Source organism: Phoxinus phoxinus (genome assembly GCF_949152265.1).
Source record: "Phoxinus phoxinus genome assembly, chromosome: 1".
NCBI classification, from domain to species: Eukaryota; Metazoa; Chordata; class Actinopteri; order Cypriniformes; family Leuciscidae; genus Phoxinus; species Phoxinus phoxinus.
The window spans coordinates 39,157,719-39,182,810 of NC_136876.1; the positions used below are offsets into that span (position 1 = coordinate 39,157,719).

General features: G+C 37.8%; 1 protein-coding gene and 1 long non-coding RNA gene across 2 annotated transcripts in view; one reads left to right on the forward strand and one right to left on the reverse strand.

Annotated features, from left to right (window-relative positions):
- The window catches only part of grin2ca (glutamate receptor, ionotropic, N-methyl D-aspartate 2Ca), a 78,634-nt gene that overhangs the window by 24,995 nt on the left and 28,547 nt on the right, over positions 1-25,092 (forward strand). Inside the window, exons 4-5 of the mRNA XM_079609551.1 lie at positions 13,948-14,546; positions 22,172-22,286. Coding sequence (XP_079465677.1) covers positions 13,948-14,546; positions 22,172-22,286 — 714 coding nt within the window. The remainder of the gene's footprint in view (positions 1-13,947; positions 14,547-22,171; positions 22,287-25,092) is intronic.
- On the reverse strand, positions 1,948-23,765 carry LOC306996731. Its single transcript, XR_013797160.1, has 3 exons — positions 23,582-23,765; positions 4,965-5,074; positions 1,948-2,510 (listed from the first exon to the last, which is right to left on the reverse strand). It is a non-coding gene; the product is annotated as an uncharacterized lncRNA (long non-coding RNA).

Below are 25,092 nucleotides of genomic sequence, written 5' to 3' on the forward strand. Positions count from 1 at the left end.
GTAGCTTTCCTGTAGTGTAAACAGAAGAGCATAGCATTAACTATGCCATGGTCATGAGTTCAAATCCCACGGAATACATGCACCTATAAAATGATTAGCTTGAATACAGTGTAAGTTACTAAAAAATGTACTTATGGGTCGAAACTTATGGGTCGAACTATGGGTATGTTTGCATCATCAACACGAGTAGCATTGCTCTAGCTCAAACAGAAGAGCATAATGGTGCTAACATGGGTTCGATTCCCAGAGAATGCATGAATTGAAAAATAAATGTAGAGCTTGAAAACAATGTATGTCTTTAAAAAAAAAGCGTCTTCTAAATGCATAAATGTTAATATTATGAAATAAATACCACCATGAATGGTACTTGCAGTTGTTTGCAACTGTTGCTAGGTAACGATTTACTGTGTTATTAAAACATTTGCTGCACACCCAATAAAACAACACTTTCACGACCAACTAAACAAACCAATTTCTGGCTTCAAACAGATTTGGTCTGCACCAAAAGCTCTAGTGTGAAAGCAGAATTAATGAGAAGCTGGTTGATTTAATTGGCGATTATAAAATTTGTTAATACAAAACTCGAATTACTATTATGATGAAAAAGTCAAATTAGGCACAAGCAGAAGTCTCTCTGTGCTAAAATGTCTTGGGATGCATCATTGAGTCCTGTGTTCATTTCCAGAAACCCTTGTTTTTCATCACAGAACTGGGGAAATAGTGGCTAATTAGAGAATCATCGTTCATCATGTTTTCATTATTTACAAGCTCAATCGGTTTCCCCTGCTTGAATATAATTTGCTTATAAAAAGTTTTGTAGTGCAGTCAACATCATTAATTTGTCTTTTCGTAGATGATGTTTAGGGGCGGATAAATATGAAATTGATAAAACCACAACGATAGGCTGGAAACATAGTGCATTTAAATAATGATGCAGCAATCTGAAGGTGTGTACAGACTTCGAAATACGTGCATCAGTTATTTTGCTTACATACATAATCCTGCAGAATTTGTCATATTTTTCTTTTGCAATTTCCTCTGGCAAGGACCCTGCCAATTTTAGACCAATCAGATTGGAAATGTCTATATTTTTGTCATCACTTCTTTTTGTGTGTTTGATGATAAGTGTCACAGTTTGTAGCCAGTCCACCATAGAAAATGACTGCACACATATAAGTAAGATCCTTCTACACACCACACATGTCATTTCTTTTTTCTTGCAGTTTGTCTGGAGTCTGTGGTTATTTGTGAAAGAGCCTTGATATGGATGACTCATTAGAGATCTATAATACATCAGGAGTTTTAACTCCTAGCAGCTCCGTCCTCTTTCTACATGCGTCACTGTGTTGTTCAGACCACTGCAGTGAAACCAAGATCAGCTGACCTTTGCGTCAGTGTTCAAAATGGAGCTGAGAGGGACAATAGATTATCCCTGCCTGTTGTTTTGCTTCTGTGCAAATGGCTAGGAACAATGACACAGAGCAGGTCCAGGAATAAATATAGAAATATCATGTTTATTTAGGGCACCATACGAAGCTATAAAATGGACTGCTGACGTCTAGTTTGTGGCATCTAGAGATTTGAAACTGTTGATTTGTCATTCTGTAGCAGTCTTTTGTCACCTGACTGAATTTATATTCAAATCACTCAGTGCGCAAGAACAGAATATTCCTTGTTTTTAATGCTAAATCCATAAACCTGTCTATGAAAATCTTTATTACTAAAAGAATGCAGTGCGTAACGGCTAGCTGGAGAATATTGCTGGTCCAACATTTAATAATTGTAATTGCATTTTCGACCAGACTGAAAAAAGTATTACTTTTTTACGAATGTTCTGAATGATAAATAGATTAGTGTTCACTGTATTGAAGTCATCAATTCTGTCAAACTGATACTGCAAATTGAACATATTTTAGAGAGTCTTTTATTGTCTTTGAGGTGGTATTTTTATGCATAATCATCCCAAACATATCATATTTGTTTGAAACCAAGTAATATTGTGTTTATAGAGCTTATTGATATGAAAATGTAGGATTTCTTAGTGTGAGAATCAAAAGCAGCCTACATTTCTCTCAATTGCTTTCCTTTTTATCCCACGTTGTTTTATAAGAGATTTTTCTACAATCCCAGATGTTTTGTCTGTGTTGTGTTTATTAACTTTAGTCTGGTACACTGTAATAATCATGATAAAATTTGTTTGTCATATTTTCACCATCTGAAAACACGCATTTCTAAAAACACGAGCTTGCACAACAGATTAGGATATACTAGTCAGCCTATACAAAATGTACTTACGGTATATACTTGTAAAGGCATATTGCCGTAGTATGTGTGAAATGAATCCTAGGATGGGAGTTTAAAGGGTTGAAGTATCATTTCCTAGCTCTAAGTTTAAAGCTTTCATTGGCAGGCTTGCACTGCTGCACCCAGTGGACTGTTGACAGGCATCTCAGGTTCTGACTGATGAATGCCACCGTCACACCAGATGGCCTCCCTGCTGCACACCTTTCCTGAATATAGTAAGACAGAGAAATTCCATCAGTCTCCCTCGCTGCAGATCTGGTGGCCTAAATTGTCTCAATCTGATGGCATTTAGTGCCACGTAAAAAAAAAAAGAAAAAAGAAAAAAGCTATGATTCAGAACAAAAGAATAAGTTTTGAGAATAATCTCATAATAGGCCTTTTACCAGAATAAAGTGTAACATTTTAAAATTGTAGTAATACGTTCAAAGGAACACGCCGACTTTTTGGGACTTTATCTTATTCACCGTATCCCCCAGAGTTAGATAAGTCCATACATACCTTTTTCATCTCCGTGCGTGCCGTAACTCTGTCTGACGCACCCACCGCTAGCCTAGCTTAGCACAAAGACTGGAGGTAAATGGCTCCAGCTAGCACACTGCTCCCAATAAGTGAAAAAATAACGCCAACATTTTCCTATTTACATGTTGTGATTTGTATAGTCACAGTGTGTACAAATAACAAGGTCACATGAGACACAGCCATCTTCTAACCGTATACATTCTGGGAACTATATTCTCAGAAGGCGAAGCACTGCTACTTTTGCGGAGTGTGTATACGGTTAGAAGAAGGCTCTGTCTCATGTGACCTTGTTATTTGTACATTTGTGCTGTGACTATACAAATTACAACATGTAAATAGGAAAATGTTGGCATTATTTTTCACTTATTGGGAGCAGTGTGCTAACTGGAGCCGTTTACCTCCAGTCTTTGTGCTAAGCTAGGCTAGCGGTGGGTGCGTCAGACAGAGTTACGGCACGCACGGAGATGAAAAGGGTATGTGTGGACTTATCTAACTCTGGGGGATACAGTGAATAAGATAAAGTCCCAAAAAGTCGGCATGTTCCTTTAAATCATAACAAATTTCTAGGGTCGTCAGTTTCTGTAATCAGTGGTAAAAAAGTTAATTTGTTCTTCCACTGTCTTAGTACATTGCCATGTTAAGTGTTTTTAAATTTGTATTTTTCTTTGGGTAGGGAGTGCTTAGTGTAAAAAAAATAGTCGTTCCTCTTGAATATCATTGTTTTGGAAGTAGATCATGTTTATGACAAGGTAAATGTGAGATTGGTTCTCCTTGGTCATTGTTTTTGTACGGTAAATTGCGTTCAGAGTTTTAGTATAATGTCCCATTTGATGTTACTTTCCTTGCAACTTTTTACTTTATTATCAAAATATTGAAACTTCTGATGATGTCTCAACCAGAAGGTACATTGGTCAGAAGTGTAACTTCAGTTCATTTGTGAACAAGTTTGGGCCATATTTTACTATGTAAAACTATGTATGTCGGTAATGAATAAGTGGCAGGCATGCAGGATGTCCAGTTCCAAAACAAAAAAATCGGTAACACTTTATGTTAGGTTTCAATTCTCAATATAAACTACTTGCTTATTACCATGCATATTACTAGGATATTGGCTGTTTATAAAGCACATATTAATGCCTTATTCTGTATGAGTATATTCTACATCCTTTAATCCTACCTTATGCCTAAACTTAAACGCTACAAAAACGTTCTTACCAACCCTCTACAATGCGAGTAAATCACTCACATTTGCGACTAAATCTTCAAAATGGGTGACTAAATAATGCCTATAATTTGCCATTGGCTAATAGATTCTTAGATTTTACTCGCCAGTGTGTGTGTGTTCGAGGCCAAGCATAAGTTTAGCATAAATATATTTTCACTCCCGCAACACAAGCTCAAGACACTTTCAAGTTTTATTCGACGACATAAAATACCAATATCAATATATATAATATCAATATCAATAAAATATCAATATCACCCCACTCGTGACCTTTTGATGCTAACTTTATTTCAACTTCACACCGTAAACTAGTGTGAAGGCGCACAACTAATAACTATATATATATATATATATATATATATATATATATAAATGTTTTTACATTTTTTTATAGTATATCAGTCTGGCGGGTAACTAAAAAAAACGTTCTAGCCAATGGCAATTCTATTGCCAAGGTGTGCATAGAGGGTTGCTTACTTACTATTAATAAGTATTAAATTAGGAGTTTATTGAGGCAAAAGTCATAGTTAATAATTAATATGTGTTCCCCATACTAAAGTGTTACCAAATAATCACAGTTAAAACCTTAAAATCCAGTATCCAATCAAACAAACCATTGGCTGGATTGAAAGCACTCAAAACTTCAGGACAAGGTCACTATGACTTTAAGACACATTTCCTAGTACTTACAATCAGTGGCTGATTAACAGAAATTACCTGGTGTATGTAACCATAGTAACCTAAAATACTACTGTGATAGTGTGGTGAGACACGGACAAATACAAATGTACCACTTTCCCTCTGGGTATTTTTTATTACTCGGATTGATTAACTGTTCTTTCCCCTTCGTCCAATTTCCTGTTTATAAGACGTCTGCTTCAACAATAAATGGAGGGATATTAGTATAGAAACTTACTTTGTTCTGAGAGTTTTTTGCTTCATAACAACTGTAGTTTGTACCATTATTCTGTATCCCTCTTACTGAGCCAAACATACAGTAGTCATGTGGCTAGGTCGTCTGTTACCCTGAAAAACAAAGGCAAAATCCTTTAGACATTCATGATCATGCCTCTGATCCTACGCAACAACCTGCATCCAATTTAGTCAACAAAAATTAATTTATTTGAACTGTGTTCTTGCGGGCCGTGCACAGAATCTAATCTCGTAGCGAAGCGAGCATTCAAACGTCAACCATACGACGCGAATGAAATCATTGTGTGTTTCCTCTCAGCAGTCAATCATGGATCAATGCGCGCTCATGCTGCTTTTGGCTGCACAAGTGGCATAGACACAGATCGATCTGGCAGACGACGTTAACTGGTTTCAGGCAAGAGGAAATAGAATAGTAAATTAACTTAGTTTTTTTTTTTTTTTTTTGCCAATATACCTTTATGATTTCTTCAGACGTTGCTTTGATTAACTGTGTTTGTCTTGATATTTGCTTGGCCTAGATGCTCCTCAGAGACACAGAGGAGAGATTTGCTTTATCTTTGCTGTGCACAGAGTCTCAGATCTGTGTGAGTTCAACGCAGTGGACTCTCTATCTCTCTCACACATGGAGGGACACACAGAGAGAAGCTTCCTTTGGAGATAAAGCATGCATATACGGCTAAACTATTATATTTATCTTATGAGTAGACCAGGACACCTATAGTTTCAGTAATGAGGGGAGATATCTAGAGAAAACCAGAGAGAAAGGGTGAAAAAGTGAGTGTGTATGCATGTTAAAGACATGAAGAGCACTAGTACTAGTAGTAAAGTAACACATTACGTTTAAATTTATATCTGAGTTACGTTTTCAAATAAGTAATGCAAGTTACTTTTTCCCATTTATTGACCGACAGCTCTCCTGTCCTGTCATGTGGAGAGAAATCATGAGTAAGTGCATTATTCGCACTGTGTGTGAGCATGATGGTTATTGTAGTTCTAGGCTAAATTTGAACATGCATTTACTCATCTCACTTGCACAAAAACACATTCAGCATTCCTCAAAATGAAGAAACGGTGAAATGCAATGTATATTATTTGAAAATTACGCAAACGTGCATCAACCAAATGTTAAATTACATGTACTTTATGGGTCCTATCATTCACCCGGCGCAGTGCAGTGCCAGGCGCGACGCAAATGTTTTTTGCTAGTTTCAGCCTGACGCAGTTATCATTATTACACACACAGGGACGAGCAGCAGCACACAAACTAGCCAAATATTGAAAATAAAAGGATTACAATATAAAAGATTATTATTGTGTACATAAATATATGGTGGAATCCGGCTTGTCCCGTAGATGCTTTGCTTGCGCGCTTTAACCTCGCACACGAGCAGATCCGTTTCCTCTCTGGAGACGCATTCAGTCTTTCCGCTTGCAAATTCCGCAATGTAAATAACAATACGCCATGAGGCGAGCGCAACTGGCTTTTAAAGGGGATGTTAGATGAGACTCTGATTGGTTTATTGCCCGTTACGCCCCAAAACACACCCATTACTATTTAAGAGAATAGGGGCAACCCTTTTAGACCATGCGCCGGGTGCGCAGACCATTTTTCCCGTCGCTAAACTAGCAAAAGTGGATTCGGATGCACTTGCACTTTAGACCATGCTTAGATCGTTAAAATAGGGCCCTGTGTATTTAATGTTACTTTATTAACCAATGTCTTTGCTGCTGACCTTCGATGGTCCAACTCAGCCATACTAATAAGTGAAAATGTCTTTAGATAAACGTCACAATTGTGTTTCATTTTTTAGTTTTTACTGTTCTTCTGTAATCCAGAATGGCAGCACAGCTGAAAGGTTTGTTTGAGCTGCTCTACTGTACAGGCGACAGACGTACATTTGTATTTCCTTCAGCCTGAGGCTTATTCATTTCACTTTTGTGTGAAAGGGCCTTTACATTGGTTGTTATTAAAAAAAACAAAAAAAAACAAGCAAGCCTAGCACAGGTGAGAAAAAGTAACACCAAAGTAACAAAACTCATTAATTTCCATAAAAAAGTAACACAATTATTTACTTGTTTAGGGAGTAATTTAACATTGTAAAGCATTACTTTTAAAAGTAACTTTCCCTAACATTGACACGCTTTAAAAAAACACAAACTTTTCACTCTCTAATCTTCCAAAGTAGGAAAAAAAAATACTATGGAAGTCAATGGGACCAGTTAACTGTTTGGTTACTGACATTCTTCAAAATATCTCCCTTTGTGTTCAGCAAAAGAAAGAAATTCATACAGGTTTGACAACTTGAGGGTGAGTAAATGATGACAGAATTTAAATTTTAAAGTGAACTATCCCTTTAAAGAATAGTAAAAATACATAAAGGCACAGTAAAAAAAGAATTTTTCTAATTCTACCTTTTTCAATTAAATACCAATGTTTAAAACCTTAGGAATTTATAAATTAATTATTTAATAAAAATGATCAAAGGAATGACTTTCTGAGTAATGTGAGTAGTGTTGCGTGCCAAAGATGCCTTCGTGGCTCTAGGGCGTTGCTATGTGATTGCTAACAGAAGGAAATTGTAAGTCAGATCACTTAGAAAAGCAATAGCACACATCACATCAACAATCCACATGATGTCGGTGGTGAAAAATGACAAGTTACCTCCATAGCATGTAGTTTCATTATTTTGTATTATTTGTCCAGTACAGACAGACATTGTCATGTTCACAGATAACGTGTGTATCTTGGCAGAAACCACGATGTATTTAACGACGCGGGTAACAACATGCACAGAATATGTTAAGAAGCATTACTACGGCACAGGATCTGTTAGTGAATTCATCAGTGTTTCTCTGCAGTGTTCAAGTGTTTAGGGTGGTAATCCTATCCAAAGCTCTACGTTTAGATATGGCATGTGATGTCAGCAAAAGGGGGAGGGGCCTGGAGGGGTTGCCATGTTCTTTGAGTCAGCAGCAACATTCTGCATTTTCAACAATATACATGTCACACACTCCTGACCAAATAAAATGCACATGGTTTAGAGCTGAGAGACAGAAAGATTACATTATGATTCAAGATGACATAAGCTTGACATAATCTCCACTGACAATACATTATCATCATTATGCAATACAATGTACCACTGCAGTCTGTTCTCAATTCAGAGCCGTTTCACATAAGAGCGTTTTGGAGTTTTTGGCTCATTATACGTTCTCATGCAAGTCATTTGGTAATAAATTAGCATTTGGTCAAAAGTTTGAAGACATTGCTATTTTTAACGTTTTTGAAAGAAGTCTCTGCTCATCAAGCCTGCATTTATTTGATCAAAAATACAGAAAAAAACAGTGATTTTGTGAAATATTATAAAACATTTAAATAATGGTTTTCTATTTTAATATTATATTAATATATTCTGAGATGCAAAGCTGAATTTTCCGCATCATTACTTCAGTCTTCAGTGTCACGTGGACCTTCAGAAATCATTCTAATATGCTGATTTATATTTTTTTTATAACCTGTGATACTTTTTCAGGATTCTTTGATGAATAAAAAGTAAAAAAAAAAGAACAGAATATATTTTAAATATAAATATTTTGTAACAATATACCATTTTTATATCATTTTTTCCTTTTAAACAAAAGAAGAATAAATTAATACTTTTATTCAGCAAGGATGAGTTAAATTGATCAAAAGTGATATTACTATATTATATTTTTGGAAAAGATTTCTATTTTGAATTTGACCTTTTTATTTATCGATGAATCCTGAAAAAAAGTATCACAGGTTCCAAAAAAATATTAAGCAGCACAACTGTTTCCAACATTGATAATAACTGAGTATCAAATCATCAAATTAGAATGATTTTTGAAGGATCATGTGACACTGAAGACTGGAGTGATGATGCTGAAAATTCAGCTTTGCATAGAAATAAATTATATTTAAAGTATATTAAAATTGAAACCCACTATTTAAAATTGTAATAATATTTCACAATATTACTATTAATATATTATTAATATATACTATTAATATATACAGTTATGTATTTATAATATATATATATATATATATGTATGTATTTATAATATATATATATATATAAATAATACATAACTGCCTTAATATTTTAGTTTTCAGGTTCATCCTATTTGGGGGTCACTGAAAACCCCTGCATAGATGTGACGGCACTTGGCCAAATGTCTTAAGCAATGACAGCTTTGGATGTTTGGCAAACTCTAGTCACCCTGTCAGTGTTTCATCTTCAATTGAAATGAGTCACTAATACAAGATAATTAAGGTCATTTAATAACAGCAAGTCTTTAGAACAGCAATCAAGGTGAAGACTCAAAGAAATGTAGTACAAAGACGCAGATCTTTATAGTGATATATATTGAGGTCGATCCTGTCAAAATGTTCTGACTCCCTGCGGTACCATTGCAGACTTGAATATTCACATTTGCTGTCTGAGCTCCAGAGATCTAGTAATATAAAAATATAGGCTTGTAATTTTGTAATGGGACAAGCTTATAAATACCTTACCCATCATATTGCTCTAACTGTTCTTTTGTCTCACACCTTTTTTTTTTTTTTTTAATGCAATGGTCATTCACTGACACTATAGCATTCAAGCATTGTGATTTTTAGGGCAGTTAAAGAGGTCAGCGAACAGGTGGAATAAACCGGAAACATCTTCCGTTGGCAGCCTAATGAACAGGCTTAGCCTACTTTCCCAATGCTTTTGTCTGAAGGACGTCACTGTGTAACACTGAAAGTCTCTCGCAGGAAACGGCTCAATATGAATATCCTCTGGTGGTAGCAGTTGGCCTTCATCTTCTAGAGAAAATCTCGGTCAAGTTTAGATGCAGTCACCATTTACTGTTTCTGAAATGATAAATGTTTTACACATTATAAATATCATCTAAGCTCTGCCGTTTATTTGAGATGTTTGCAATCTTTCTCTTGTGGAAAAACCTTTTACCAAATGTCATGTTCAGGCAGTCAGATATTGGGAAGTTTGGGATTTTTGACAATTTAGTTAGTAGTGTACAGTGTAATCTTAGATTTTTGTCACATCCTCCATCTGGAGTGCCCATGAACTCCTTTTGTCGCTGTGTTAATATGAAAGTGGTGGTAAAATGCCCTTTTCACAAGATGTAAAATAAATCTCTGATGTCCCCAGAGTGTGCGCGTGTGCGCGCGCGCGTGTGTGTGTGTGTGTGTGTGAAGTTTTAGCACAAAATACCCCACAGATATTTTTATATAGCATGTTAAAGGTGTCACTTTTTGAGGGTTTGCAAAAATGCACTGTTTTGTGCCTGTCCCTTTAAATGCAAATGAGCTCCTGCAGAGGGCGGGGTTTCAAGAGCTTGTGTGTGTTAGCAGCTGCGATTACCTCACGCAGACACACTAAAATGACAGAAACTGTTCTGCCTTTAATGTTAAAACGGAGTCAGACAAAGATGGAGAGACTCAAGAAGAAGTGACAACATGTAGAATGCAACAGGGCGTCTGAATGGTTAGTTGATGAATATCAAATATGATATTCTGTCATGGTAATCTATAAATCGCTCGTATAGGAACTGTTGTGAGATGCACACAGAGTGACTTTCTATTGCATGTGAAAAGATGGATGCAAAAGTTTGAGCTGACTCACAAATGTACTCTTACACAACACCTTTTTCTCTTCTCAACATGGACTGCATGTTCCCGGGGGCGGGGCTTATGTACATTTTAGACTTGCTGATGTCACTAACCCCGGAGGAATGTCGTGTAGTCCCTACCAGCCGTTTGTTGTAGTCCTTTTCTTTAAAAGCAAATATCTTCCTTTGCTTTGAACTTTGAGCGTTGTAACTTTGCAGATGTTGTTTATGCTCAAACAGCAACACTACACACTAAGTTAGAAAAGTGAAATCATACTCAACCACCCCTTTAAGGACTACATTCCCCACAATCCTGGACTCATTATGGCTTCATTCAGTACACCTGTGTATTGTTACCTGGTTACCTTGGTCTTCCCGTGCATTCTTTGTGTAGTCTTGCTAAAATGTTACCACTCTGTGTCTGAACTCCTGTATTCCTGTCCTGGATCCTGTGTTCTTGTCTTCTGTCTGGTTGTGTGTATTTGACCCTGTCTAAATTATCTTCATCTCAGTATGTTTGGACCTTTGCCTGCTTTTGAGTACTTTTTTGGATTACTCTTAATAAAGACTGCATTTGGATCTTCAACCAAGTCTCAGAGCAGTGTTCGTAACAATTTTAGATAAAGTAGCTTTTATTTCAGATAAGTAAATGTATTCTTTGGACAAGATTCAAACAGTGCAATTTGTGGTGCCTTTATATTCTTCATATGCCTTGTCATTTACCTTATGATGTCTCTAAGCTTTTTGGACAAAATTGTAACTGGTATTATGTTGTAAAATGATACAACTGTTGTGCATAGATGATTGGGAATGCAACCTCAAAGTCGGAACATGTTTTGCCTGAATAATTTTATGGGTGATGTACTGTATATAGGCAATGACTTTTTAATTGCCATTTCATTTAGACTTTATTGTCCACCTTAGTGGAAATTTGTCTTCGACTTCTCCGAACAAATATGCATCAGTGACACCCCAGTTAAAATTACATTAAAAAACACACAATTAAGAATACAACGATACCACCATCAACATACCACAACAGAAAATGGAAAACAGCGCAGCCAATTGAAATAAGGTAGGTTTCGACCTACACTAGACGCATATAAAAATGCTTTCAGTTTAAATTAAGTTCCTGTATGGCATGGGGAATAAAAGATCTCTTATAGATGTTCCGGGTCGCCCTTGGAACCCTGAATCTACGACCAGATGGAAGCACCTCAAACTCTGAGTTTAATGGGTGTAGAGTGTCTGCTGACATCTGTCTGGCCTTCCTGAGTACCGCCTTATCGAATACATCCCCAAGCTGCCTTTGTAACTTGCCAATTACCTTCCCTGCAGTATTAACAATTTTGGAAAGCTTGTTTTTGTCTTTCACATTCAGGTTGCCATACCAAGCTGTTATATTAAACTGTAAAATACTTTCTACCAGGCCCGTATATGCCATCTCAAGAATGTGTTGACTAACCCTGAAACTCCTCAACTTTCTAATTAAAAATACTCTCTGAGTTAACATTATGGGCCCTATCGTGCACCCAGCGCAATTGACTTGCGCTCGCGGGGGCGGTTCAGCGCAAAGAGGAGGCGTGTTCCGGCGCAAAACTTCCCTGGTGCTAATTTCCAGTTTTAGAAAGCAAGTGCGCCACTTACCAGGACAAAAAAACAGTCTAAAGACAGTGGCGCGTTGCGCGTTAGTGATATGGTATTTTAAGGGCGCGTGCTTGGCCATAATGTAGCGTGTTAACGCGCATTCACTTTGATTCTCTAATAATTATAAAAAGACGCAGCAGTTTTCATTTTTGCAAATCATACATTATTACAAGGAAAAATATTAACACACGAGGGAAATCATTGTTGTGTCCGTGAAGATGTGAAAAAGATCTATCTAGATTATTTTTTTAAAAATCTAGATTAGGCTACACATTTACCCAAATGATACGCCTGTTTAACCGAAGCTAATTTGGGTGGGTTTCTCCCATCATCCCCAATGTCACTTCTGTGTGTTTTACGGCCCTGACGACGAGAACGTCGGTCTCCTCGGCTGTGAACCGCTCCTGGCGTGCGCTGGCAAATCCGCCGTTATAATAGCAATCCGCCATGGAACAAGCGCGCCTGCTCTTAAAGGGAATGTGAGAGGACGCTCTGATTGGTTTATTTCACGTTACGCCCAAAACACACCTATGAATAATGAAGCTACTTCAGACGAACCCCTTTTAGATTTGCGCTAGGCGCAAGAGGCATTTATCCCGCCGGGAAAATAGCAACAGCGCCGGTATTCGCCCACAAAGTTACTTGCGCTTTGCGCTTTGACACTTGCGTTTCAGATCGTTAAAATAGGGCCCTAAAACTTAAAGTGCGATCAAAGATTGTACCCAAGTACTTAAAATGTTCCACTACTTCCACAGGCCGGCTGTTAAGTACAACAGGGTTTATGTTACTGGCCCCTCTTGGTTTCGTTTGTATTATAAGTCCTTTTGTTTTAGTCACGTTAATTTCCAATTTAACAGTCTGACACCAGTCCCATGTAAAGTTTTTATTGTAAACTCATTTGCAGGGTGTGCTTTATTTGTGCCACATTAAGCACAATTAAAGAACTTTTATCAAGCAAATAGTTACGGCTCTATAATTTCATTAGATGAATTGCATTCAAAGTTGTTTTGAATAGTCATTATAACAATATCATTTTCAGTCTATATTTATGTTATGCTGTTGTTTAAGATGATGGTGATGATTATTATTATATTCATATAAACTTATATTAAATATAATAATATTATGTAGAACGCTATAGTAATATGGAATTGTATTTATATTTAAGTTTATAATAATAAAACCAATATAATAATAATAAGTATTATTATAAATTAGGATTATATTTTTTTTGTATAATGAATATATGACTTATTACTTATATAATTATTACAATAATAAAATATAATTTAATTGGATGAGCTGCATTCAAAGTTGATTTGAACAGAAGTTGATTTACACAAAACACACCTGTGAATAAATATATATTCAAAAATAATGCATGAAATGATGTAGTCAGATGACGATGTTTATTATTACTATATGAATATAAAATTATATAAAATATAATAATATTAAATAGTATGCTAAAGTAATATGCAAGAGTTATTATATTTAATTTAGGTGTCTTATAATAATAATGATCATATTATTATTGTTACTATTAATAGTAGTATTGCATTTAGACAATGTTTTTGGTTTTATACCATTATGAAATCTTGATGCAAATTTTGGTTTTAACAGCCTAAAGCCATATGGAGAAATGATGTCAAGCTCTAACTTTCCTGTGTTTCTGACAGGGCGACGGTTCTACCTTCCTTCAGCTGGGCTCTTCCATCGAGCAGCAGATCAATGGGATGTTCAAGATGATGGAGGAGTACAACTGGGACAGTTTCGTGGTGGTGACCAGCCTGTACCCAGGATATAACTCCTACGTGGACTACATCCGCTCTTTCATCGACACGTCTTACTTCCTCTGGGAGTTGCAGGACATCTTGACGTTTGACATGTCGGCCGACGGCATGAACGACCTCCGTGCACACCGGTTACTTCAGCAGATCGACGCGCAGGTGCTGCTGGTTTACTGCTCGCATGATGAGGCCCAGTACCTGTTCACCATGGCCAGGGAAGTGGGTTTGGTTGGTCCGGGGTATATCTGGTTTATCCCCAGCCTTGCGGTGGGAAACCCCAATACGTCGCCTCCAGACAGCTTCCCCATTGGATTGATCAGCATTATCTCAGATCGCTGGAAGATGAGCTTGAGAAACAGAGTCAGGGATGGTGTAGCCATCGTCGTGAAAGGAGTGGAGAGCTTCCGCAAGCAGAAAGGGTTTATTCCTGACGGACACATGGATTGTCTGAGTCCGGTTCGGCCATCCACCAATGACAGTCTCTACAGGTGAGTTTTCAGAGTTTTGATTTGGTGGAGATACTAGCCTTAACCCTTAGGTTCATACATTCAAAAACTAGGGATGCAATGATATTAGGGGTCCTATTTTAAACTAAGCGCATGGTCTAAAGCACAGGGTGGCTTAGCACAAGTGCACCAAGTCCGAATCCACTTTTGCTAGTTTTACGACGGGAAAAATAGTAGGCGCACCCGGCGCATGGTCTAAAAGGGTTGTACTTATTCTCTTAATAAGTAATGGGTGTGTTTTGGGCGTAACGTGCAATAAACCAACTAGATTCTCATCTCCCATTCCCTTTGAAAAACTAGATGCGCTCAAGCCATGGCGGATTGTTATTTACATGGCGGAATTTGGAATTCGGAAAAACTGAATGCTTCTCCAGAGAGGAAACGGATCTGCTAGTGCACGAGGTTAAGGCGTGCGAGCAGACCATCTACGGGACAAGCCGGATTCCACCATATCTTTATGTACACAATAATAATCTTTTACATTGTAATTTTAATATTTGGCTAGTTTGTCAAGAAATGCTGCACCATTGACTTTAGACCAGGTTTCAATTGGTCCGTTCCCTCAAAATAGTAACGCGCCAACAATGCGCCCGAACACACCTTGTTTTCAGACCAGCACGGCCATGGACGCACAAATGGGCGCAAATGCATTTGCTATTTAAACAAGTGCCGCAGGACGTAAACAGGACGTCGGGCTGAAACTAGCAAAAAACACTTGCCTGGTGCTGCATTGCCCCGGGTGTATGAAAGGGCTCTAAAAGCCTATCTATAATACCGGTAATGATCTTCATGTTATGGCTGATAGCTGATACTAAAATTGACTTCTTCACCCTTTATTCACATATTGTTCAAAAAAAATTACGATTTTGAAAGCATAAATTGTTTGATTTATTTGTGATAATGCAATGAAACATGCCAAATTGTGCGGACACATTGTGTAAAATGCATTTTAAATTAATTTAAGCATCACGACAATATACAGTGGTATGCATAAGTTTAGACACCCATGCTAAAGTTGCCTAAAAAGAGGAATAAAAAATCATCTTTTGGAAATTTATCTTAATGCCTTAATTTAAAAAATGAGGAAAACTCCAACCTTTAAGGACATCAATTTTCTTTGTGAATGAATAATGTATCGTAAAAAAATAAATGTTCTTCCTTAAAATACAGGGTGCATAAGTTTGGACACCCCTATGTTAAATTCCCATAGAGTCAGGCAGATTTTTATTTTTAAAGGCCAGTTACTTCATGGATCCAGGATACTATGCATCCTGATAAAGTTCCCTTGGCCTTTGGAATTAAAATAGCCCCACATCATCACATACCGTTCACCATACCTAGAGATTGACATGGTTTAATTTCAGTTAGCCTAACAGCTGGTTTGATTTGCATTGAGAGATGATCTTATGGAAAGTACTCCATGCCAATCTCTAGGTATGGTGAAGGGTGTGTGATGATGTGCGGCTATTTTAATTCCAAAGGCCAAGGGAACTTTATCAGGACGCAGAGTATCCTGGATCCATGAAATAACTGGCCTTTAAAAATAAAAATCTGCCTGCCTCTATGGGAATTTAACATAGGGGTGTCCAAACTTATGCACCCTGTATTTTAAGGAAGAACATTTATTTTTTTACGATACATTATTCATTCACAAAGAAAATTGGTGTCCTTAAAGGTTGGAGTTTTCCTCATTTTTTAAATTAAGGCATTAAGATAAATTTCCAAAAGATGATTTTTTTATTCCTCTTTTTAGGCAACTTTAGCATGGGTGTCTAAACTTATGCATACCACTGTAATGTTCAGAATGGATATGAAAAATTATATTACTTGTTAAAGATTACATTTAACAGTGTTATTAAATAATAGGTGCTCTTAATAGCTTTTAAGCTATTAAGTTGGATGATGGCCAAGCTAATGTAAATGTAAAAATAGAATGAATGAACACAAATGGTGGATACCAATGAATTAAAAAATAGTTAATGTCGGCAGACATTGTGCATCCCTATTAAGCAATTCCCTCACATTTATTGGTATTTATGGCATAACAAAGGTCTACTTTTCTGTAGTACAAGGGGTTGTTGGTAATTTACTCTGTCAGTACCGGTAATAGAAATTAAGCAATAGTACTTCAAGTCCATCAGAAATAGTTAATAGGAATTAAGTAATAATACTTAAAGTCCATCAGAAATAGGACACTATATGAATACCTTTGACATGATATTTTAATGTACTTTGATTTGGGACCCACTATTCCCAATACCGCTTGCTGTATAGATGGGATAGTAAGTAAATTGAGTAAATATGGCAGAGATTTTGAACAACAGATAGGGGGGTAATGGGTAAATCCATGTGCACAATATTGTGGTATGTTGTGAAATCTACGATAAGGTTACGAAAACTCCTGACCCAACAGGGTCGCATAAGCAAAGTTGAGGTTGATGGATATAAAGTGACAGGAAAGTTTGAACTTCTGCCAACATTTTTCTGTAGTAGGGCCAAAAACCATGGTGCTCACTTTGCTGCACATTGCCCAGTCTGTGCCATCCGGATTTAGATACAGGGATCAGAGCGAAGATATAACGTGTGATGTGCCCTTTCTTGCCAGGGCTGCCCAAAAGAGCAATCTGGTGCCATCTGTGCCAGGGAACACAACAAATCCTATTTCGTCAGAAAATGTTTTAATCATCCAAAGGGGGCCGGAGTTTGAGCGGCCGATGCAGAGAGAGGTGCTCTGTGTTTGGTGCAGCCCAAGGTCATTGGCTTGTAAATCATGCGGGAGATCTGTGAACGTGTGTGTGCATTGCTGTGATATACCACAAGTGCTTTTTATACAAGTATCAAAGGATGAGTTTACTCACCTTCATGTCGTTCTGAACCTGTATGCTGTTATTTTTTCTGTAGAGCACATAGAAGTTCATACACTGAAATATATATTTTTGTTCAAGTTAAAATATAAAAAAATCCTAAGTGAAATAAGATACATGTACTATACTTGAGAAGCAACACTGCACCACTCAACATATATGTTTGTGATTCGCTACAATGATCAACACTTCAAAAACACGTTGTCTTTGATGCTCTTCATCGAGCGCTTACACAGATACACACGGGAGCGGTAAAAAGCAGGCGTCTATCAGCGGATATATTAGGGATCCTCTGACAGACGCCTGCTTTAAAACGCTCTTGTGTGTCTCTGTGAAAGCGCTCGATGAAGAGCGTCAAAGATGTCATTGTTGATCATTGTAGCCAATCACAGACATGCGGTTCAACGTGCTGGAGGGAAATGCTGGTATCGTCACATTTTTAAATTTCACTCGAAGTCGTTACTTTTTGACAACTCTAGTTTATTGTAAATTATTTATCCGTGCACATCTTTTTTTAAATTTGTTTTTATTTATGTGTAAATTCATGCGTTTCTGCAGCGTAGTGACCAAAAAGGACAAAAACACTGTAAATGTAGCGATCCAGGTACAAAGTCATTCATGTGGCCAAATTTTAAAGCAGCGAATATTTATCCAATGTGGAGAAAGCATTCCCAGCATGCATTGCTACACACTCAGGGGAAAAATAAATCCAAGATTGCGGATAAGTTGAGAGAAATAATTATTATAAACAAACATATGTAGTTCAATGCTGAGAATTATAGATAATAGTTCAGTTCCTGCTGAAAAAAAACATCTTAAACCAGTTTGCTGGTGTTTGGTCTCCCAGCCTGATCAGGCGGATCTGTTGGCTGGTTTTAGAGGGGTTTTGGACACTTTTTTCAACAGGCTGAGAGATGAGCTGGCCTTCCAGCTAAAATTAGCTTGGCCAGGCTAAAAGATCACTTTAAACCAGTTAAAACCACACTTATAACTGCACATGCTCATTGCCTTAGCCAGCCTGAAAAATGCTGTTTCCCCATTCAAAGAGATAGGAGCTGTTTTGAAATAGCTGCCCGAGAGGCATTTCAAAGATGGCCACCAACTGAAATGACTTGCTTTAAAGGGACTTTGTATTTTGAGTTGCTATGGAGAGTGTTCTAATCTAAATCATTCACATGAGGTCACATGACGGTTAGCATACTGTCTTAGAAACAGCCGCCTTTGTAGGCAGCGAGGCAGCTCACTAGTTTTTAGAACAGAGCTGAACACATTAAAGGAGAACTCCGGTCAATTTTAACATTGAGCTAAATTTTTAGTAAATTTGGAGTGCTGTCAATACAGAGAACAACGACAAAAATCGGTGTTGCCTACACTGTGTTATCCTATTTTTAAAATTTGCACCCTATTGACTTGAATGGGGCAAGTTTTAAACCTGCTTTTATCCTCTTAACATATTTGATGTGTCATACAAGTGCCCAGCCATGTTGAGTGATTCCTTCAGAGTGAACACGAGTGAATCTGACTTCAGTAGATGTGAAAAATATGAATAAAAATGATGTTATATCAGCCAGCGCAAATACCTGTATTTAGTTCCTGTTTTCGGTGGAAGTCCAAAGTAGTCGATTGTCGAGTTCACGCGCGTGATCATAGTATCTAAACCTATGCGCGTGAACTCGACAATCGACTACTTTGGACTTCCACCGAAAACAGGAACTAAATACAGGTATTTGCGCTGGCTGATATAACATCATTTTTATTCATATCTTTCACATCTACTGCAGTCAGATTCACTCGTGTTCACTCTTAAGGAATCACTCAACATGGCTGGGCACTTGTAATGACACATCAAGGATGATAAGACTAAGAACTGGTTAAGTTTAAAACTTGCCCCATTCAAGTCAATAGGGTGTAAATTTTAAAAAGAGGATAACACGGTGTAGGCAACACCGATTTTTGTCGTTGTTCTCTGTATTGACAGCACTCCAAATTTACTAAAAATTGAGCTCAATGTTAAAATTGACCGGAGTTCTCCTTTAACCTTCCCCCGGTAGAATGACTTCTTGACAATATAATCTTGCTTTTGAGGGGATTTATTTTCTCGTTACTCATTCAGTTTTGGGATATAAAGATAAAATGCCACTGAAATGAACTCGATCCAGGACAGTCACCCTCATTATTGATGGGCTGTTTTTAATTAAGTCGGATTTTAATGCTCTTGCGATTAAGTCATTTTACCTGTTAATGAGATTACAGCAGATTATCAGATTATGCTGGCTTTTCACACAGATGACACTTAAGCGTGCCCATAATACTCAGGGGGCTTTCATCACATCCGCTGGGACGCTGTGTGTGTGTGTGTGTGATGTGTGTATAGATGAGATGAGGCCGTCTAATATCCCACCCACAGCGAGACCGAATTATGGTGCATGATGAATCATGTGGCTGTAATTATCTTCTGATTTAATAATGCTTTGAGCATAAGAGCAGATATTTTCAATAATATGGGCAGTGATGCAATGTTCAGAATTAAAAGTATATCAGACTTCCAGAATGCTAATGGAGTTTGTTCAGATAATGCATTCCACTTGATCTGAGGTGCTGTGTAAACTTTAGCTGTTCGACTACAATAACAATGTTTGTGCCAATGTGTATGTTATTTTTTGGGCTTTTATTATGCAGAGAAATCTCACTTTTTATGTACCATTCACAAAAAGACAAAACAGCTCAGGTTCAATGCTAAAATTATCAGTCAAAATTCCATAGAGACAAAATAGAAACAACAAAATCTGTCTGGAGTACAAACAGAGGAACAAGAAATTAGATGGATGATAGCAGGTAATAATGTTTAAAAAAATAATCTATATTTTCCGAAGTGAATAGAATGTTCTGAAAAGAACAGTCAATGCCAAGATGCTAGGGCGTTGCCAAGGTGTTGCTATGTGGTTACTAAGATGTTCTGAGTGGATTTTAGCACATTGCTATGTGGTTGCTAGGGTGCTCTGTGTGGTTGCTAGGTGTTTACATATTGGCCCAGATCAAAAAACCCACCCCCTAGATTTTTCTCAGTTAGTTTAATTTTTCACCTATTTTATTGTTGAGTGGGTAAAAATTAAAGTCAGATAATTTAGGAGTCAACAATCTGTGATTTGAGGTAACATTTACAGTACGTCCTAATTTGAAATTTTCAACCCCCTAACCCTAGACATTACAGTTTGGTAGTACATAACTTGTTCTGCACCATCTGCAATTTCTTAGCACGCAACGTTAGAAGCAGATGCAAAATGTTGCTGTTGGGATATGTGATGATTGTCCTGAAGCTACTGGAATGAATCCAGCTGAAACAGAAGCTGCTCCACACTGAGGTCTAGCCTGTGTTTGGAGGCAGGTTGATTTAGATGGCTTCAGTGGAGAGAGCCTTGAGAAGTGAAGGATCCTGAAAAAACTGAGAGACTGTGTACTGTCCTCAGGGAGGCCCAAGCGGAAGTGTTGGTATGGGTTTGGCATTTTCTGTTGCTTTGGGAATTTGTTTCAGCAGAAAAGGATCTTTTTTTTTGAAAGCCCAACAATAATTATCAGGATGTTGTGAAACCCCAAGAGACAAAAAATCCGTACAAAAACCCCCCAAAACAAACCAATTCTGCTGCTATATGAGACCAGAGACATTGCGAGACAGACAGAAAAACACACAACATGGGGCCGAATAGACGCCACTGTAGGGTGTTCTGGCGGTTTTATTGCGTTGCCATGTTGTTGCTAGGACTTTCTGGGTATGCATTACTTTGGGGTTGCTAGGGTGATCTGGGAGATTTTTTGTGCGTTGCTATGAGGTTACTATGCTGTAACAGGTGGTTTTACGTGTGTTGCTATGCGGGTGATAGCTTGGGTGTTATGCGTGTTTTGTATGTTGCTATGGGGTTGCTAGCATGTTCTGGGAGGTTTATAGTGCGTTGCTATGCAGTTACTTGGGTGTAAAGGTGGTTTTACGTGTGTTGCTATGCAGTTGAAAGCTTGGGTGTTATGCGTGTTTTTTGTATGTTGCTATGCGGTTGCTATGGTGTTGTAGGATGTTTTTGTGCGTTGCTATGCAGTTACTAGGGTGTAAAAGGTGGTTTTACGTGTGCTGCTATGCGGTTGATAGCTTGGGTGTAATGAGTATTTTTTGTATGTTGCTATGGGATTGCTAGGGTGCTCTTGGAGATTTTTAGTGCTTTACTATGCGATTACTAGGTTGTAACAGGTTACGTGTGTTGCTATGCGGTTGGGTGTTATATGTAGTTTTTGTATGTTGCTATGCGGTTGCTAGGGTGATCTGGGAGGTTTTTAGTGCATTGCTGTGCAGTTATTAGGGTATAACGGTTAGTTTTACTATGTGGCTGACAGCTTGGGTGTTACAGTATGAGTGTTTTTTATGTTGCTATGTGGTTGCTAGGGTGTAACAGTAACAGGTGGTTTATGTGTGTTGCTATGCAGTTGATAGCTTGGGTGTTAGGAATGTTTTTTGTTTGTTGCTTTGGGGTTTCTAGGGTGTTCTGGGAGGTTTTTATTGCATTGTTATGCCGCTACTATAGTGTAACAGGTGGTTTTACGTATGTTGCTATGGGGTTGCTAGGGTGGGTATTCTGGGTGGTTTTTGGTAAGATATTCTTGTTGGTTGTTTAGTATGTTGCTGTGCAGTTGCTTGGGTGTTTTGGGTGGAGATTCCTAAATATTTTTTTGAAAATATCTGTCTGACTCTTTTCACAGGCATATGCTGAATGTGTCATGGGAGAACACAGACTTTTCCTTCAACAGTGATGGATATCTGGTCAACCCCTCCATGATCATAATCACTCTGGACCGCGGGAGACAGTGGGATAAGGTAAGAATATTTTTGTGTGTGTGTGTGTGTGTGTGTGTGTGCTTGAATATTCTATTCAAAAGGTTGCACCAGCAATGGTGTCATCAATTTCAATGCTCCTCCGCAGGTTTCATTGCCTTCAGGCTAGTTGTGATTCAAAACGCCATTGATAAATAGCACCCACACCTTAGTGTTATTAGTTTGAAAAGTGTCAACTTTCACTTTTTATGTTCAGAGAATGGAAATTGGAAGGGGTGAAACATCCTATTAAACATTTATGTTTTTACCAGAGCTGGATGACATCTTCTGTGCACCGTCTGGTTTATGACCAAACTATTCTCAGAAGGCCTGCGTTTTTATAGTGGTCAACATGAATGATAGCAAATTCACTGTGTTTGGCCCGTCTTCAAACAATCAGCAGTAACAGGCAATGCAAAAGGAAACGCAAAAATCATTCATGGAAATGTCCACAACAATTTTACGGTGAATACTTTCATGCAACCTCAACACTGTTTACACAGCCAGTGGGAAAGTTGCCCATAGACTGTTTGTTTTGGTTCAGGGCCTCAAAAAACTGCGTCCAGCAGTCTTTAAGCAATTACTCGCTATTGATATTTTCTTCGGGTTGGACTCGGTTCATATTGGGTGTGGAATCTTGCCCAAATTTCCCTGGCATAGGCCACGCTTTTTGTCCTCCAGGTGGAGTGAAGTTATATCAGGAACTGAGAGTGATGCAATGCTCGTCTGGATCACCACTGAGAGAGAAAGCCATGAAAAATAGAACAAAGCTCCAAATGAGATGTCGGCCATTCTGATTTGGTGCCAGGCTCGACACAATCACCACGCTGTGTTGAAAACATGTAGACTGCTGTAATCAAACGCTTTCTGCTTTTTAAAACAATGTGGAATGAATTGGATGACAATGGGATTCTGTCATTTTTTACACTGGTTATTGATACAGAGCTAGCAAGAGCATGTCTCTCAAAACATACACAAATATATTTGTTTTTCTTTTCTTCAGTTTAATAAGCATGCATGCACCAATAAAAAACATCATACAAGAGGAAATTTGGAAAAAAGCTATTGCTCAGATGTAGCTCTTTCATAACTTAGGAGACTTAGCGGATTTAGTTTAAATATCAGCTTAGTCACAGATGTTTCTCAATGGAGCTATAAAAATGTAGATAGTACAGCTGAGATACTACAAAAATTTGATGAGGAATATTTGATGCTGCTCTTCATTTAATCTCACTGCTGTCTAGTGCTTTAAAGGCACAGTTCTCCCATAAATATGAATCCTGTCATCATTTACTCACCCTCATGTCATTCCGAACCCACATGACTTTCTTTCTTTCGTGGACAACAAAAGGAATAATTCTGAAGACTCTGTCGCTCGTTTCTATTGGGAATCAGAGCTTTCAAGCTTCAAAAAAGGATCAAAAATCACCATAAAATAACATAAAAGTAGTCCATATGATATGTGCGTTATTTTCCAAATCTTCTGAAGTCATGAGGTAGCATTGTGTGGAAAAGATACCGAAATGTAAGTCGCTATTGACTGATCATTTTCACTCCAGTGAGCTGTTAACCATTGAGAACAGATCATTGCTGCTGTGAGCTTTACTCTGAATATTGCAGACAAGTTTTCTGATACAGATCGACTGATTCTTTGAAAAAATCAACTCCAAAGAATGATTAATTCACAAATCAGAAATGTCTACTTCTCTCATTTCTCGCACCAATAAGGGCAGATGTTCATGATTTTCAGTAAATTATGACATTATTCACACAAAGATATCATATGGATTTAGAAGACATAAGAAGTTATTTTCTTTTAAGTTACTTTTGGATCCTTTTGGTAGCTTAAAAGACCAGTCCCCTATTGCAAGGGAATGGGCAAGAGTCTTTGTCTTTGTGTGTCCCACGGAAGAAAGTCATATGGGTTCAGAACTACGTGAAGGTGAGTAAATGATGACAGAGTTTTGATTTTCTCTGTGAACTATTCCTTGAACAGATTTCTCCCTTTGTGTTGCAGTCATTATGGCTATGGCTTTATTATCTTCTCTCTTTGAGCCTGATAAACAAAGAGTGATATTTTTTTAACTTTCTTCAAAGAATGGCTTCTTTCATCCTGCTCACACATTCACACGGTGTCTTGGTGCGTGGCGAGAACAGACATGCTGAACTTCTTTTAATGAAACGGGTTGTCTCTCTGTGTTGTACACGTGACTCTCTCAGCTCTCACTGGCGATCTGTCTCTCAGGGTAAAGTCCATCGTCCTTTGCCTCAGGTGGGAGATATACAGCTCTTATCTATGTCTGCTTTGCACATCTATTTCAGCGCCGGGCTGAAAGAGTGCTTTTCCATTCCAGTCCTCTTTGCTTTGTTGATGTAATTTACTGTGTAGGTAATTTATTAGGCAGAAGGTTGTACTTTTCAAACACAGTGAGGCTGAAAGCTGGTGATAACTCTTTCCTTATTACTTAGCTAGTGTCATCTTCCAATGACACCTTTTTGTCAAACGCTAAGGTGCCCTCAGGTGCCAAAGGTTGGCCTTTCTTCAGTCGCTGTACTGTGACCCAGAGTAACGCTGTAAAGACTCTCTCCACTGTGTCTTTAAGAATTACTGCAAGATAGATATGCAAATTGCATATTAAAGAGCAAAGATAAATTGTTTACTCCCGTCTTCATAGAAAAAAAAGTTTGCACGTCCAGCGGTGTTGTAGTCCAGACCAGCTGAACTGAGACAATCAAGAAGACCAAGACCGGTGTGTGTTGAGACCGGGAAGAGACCAAGACCAGACCAGAACTTCTCAAATTCATGGGA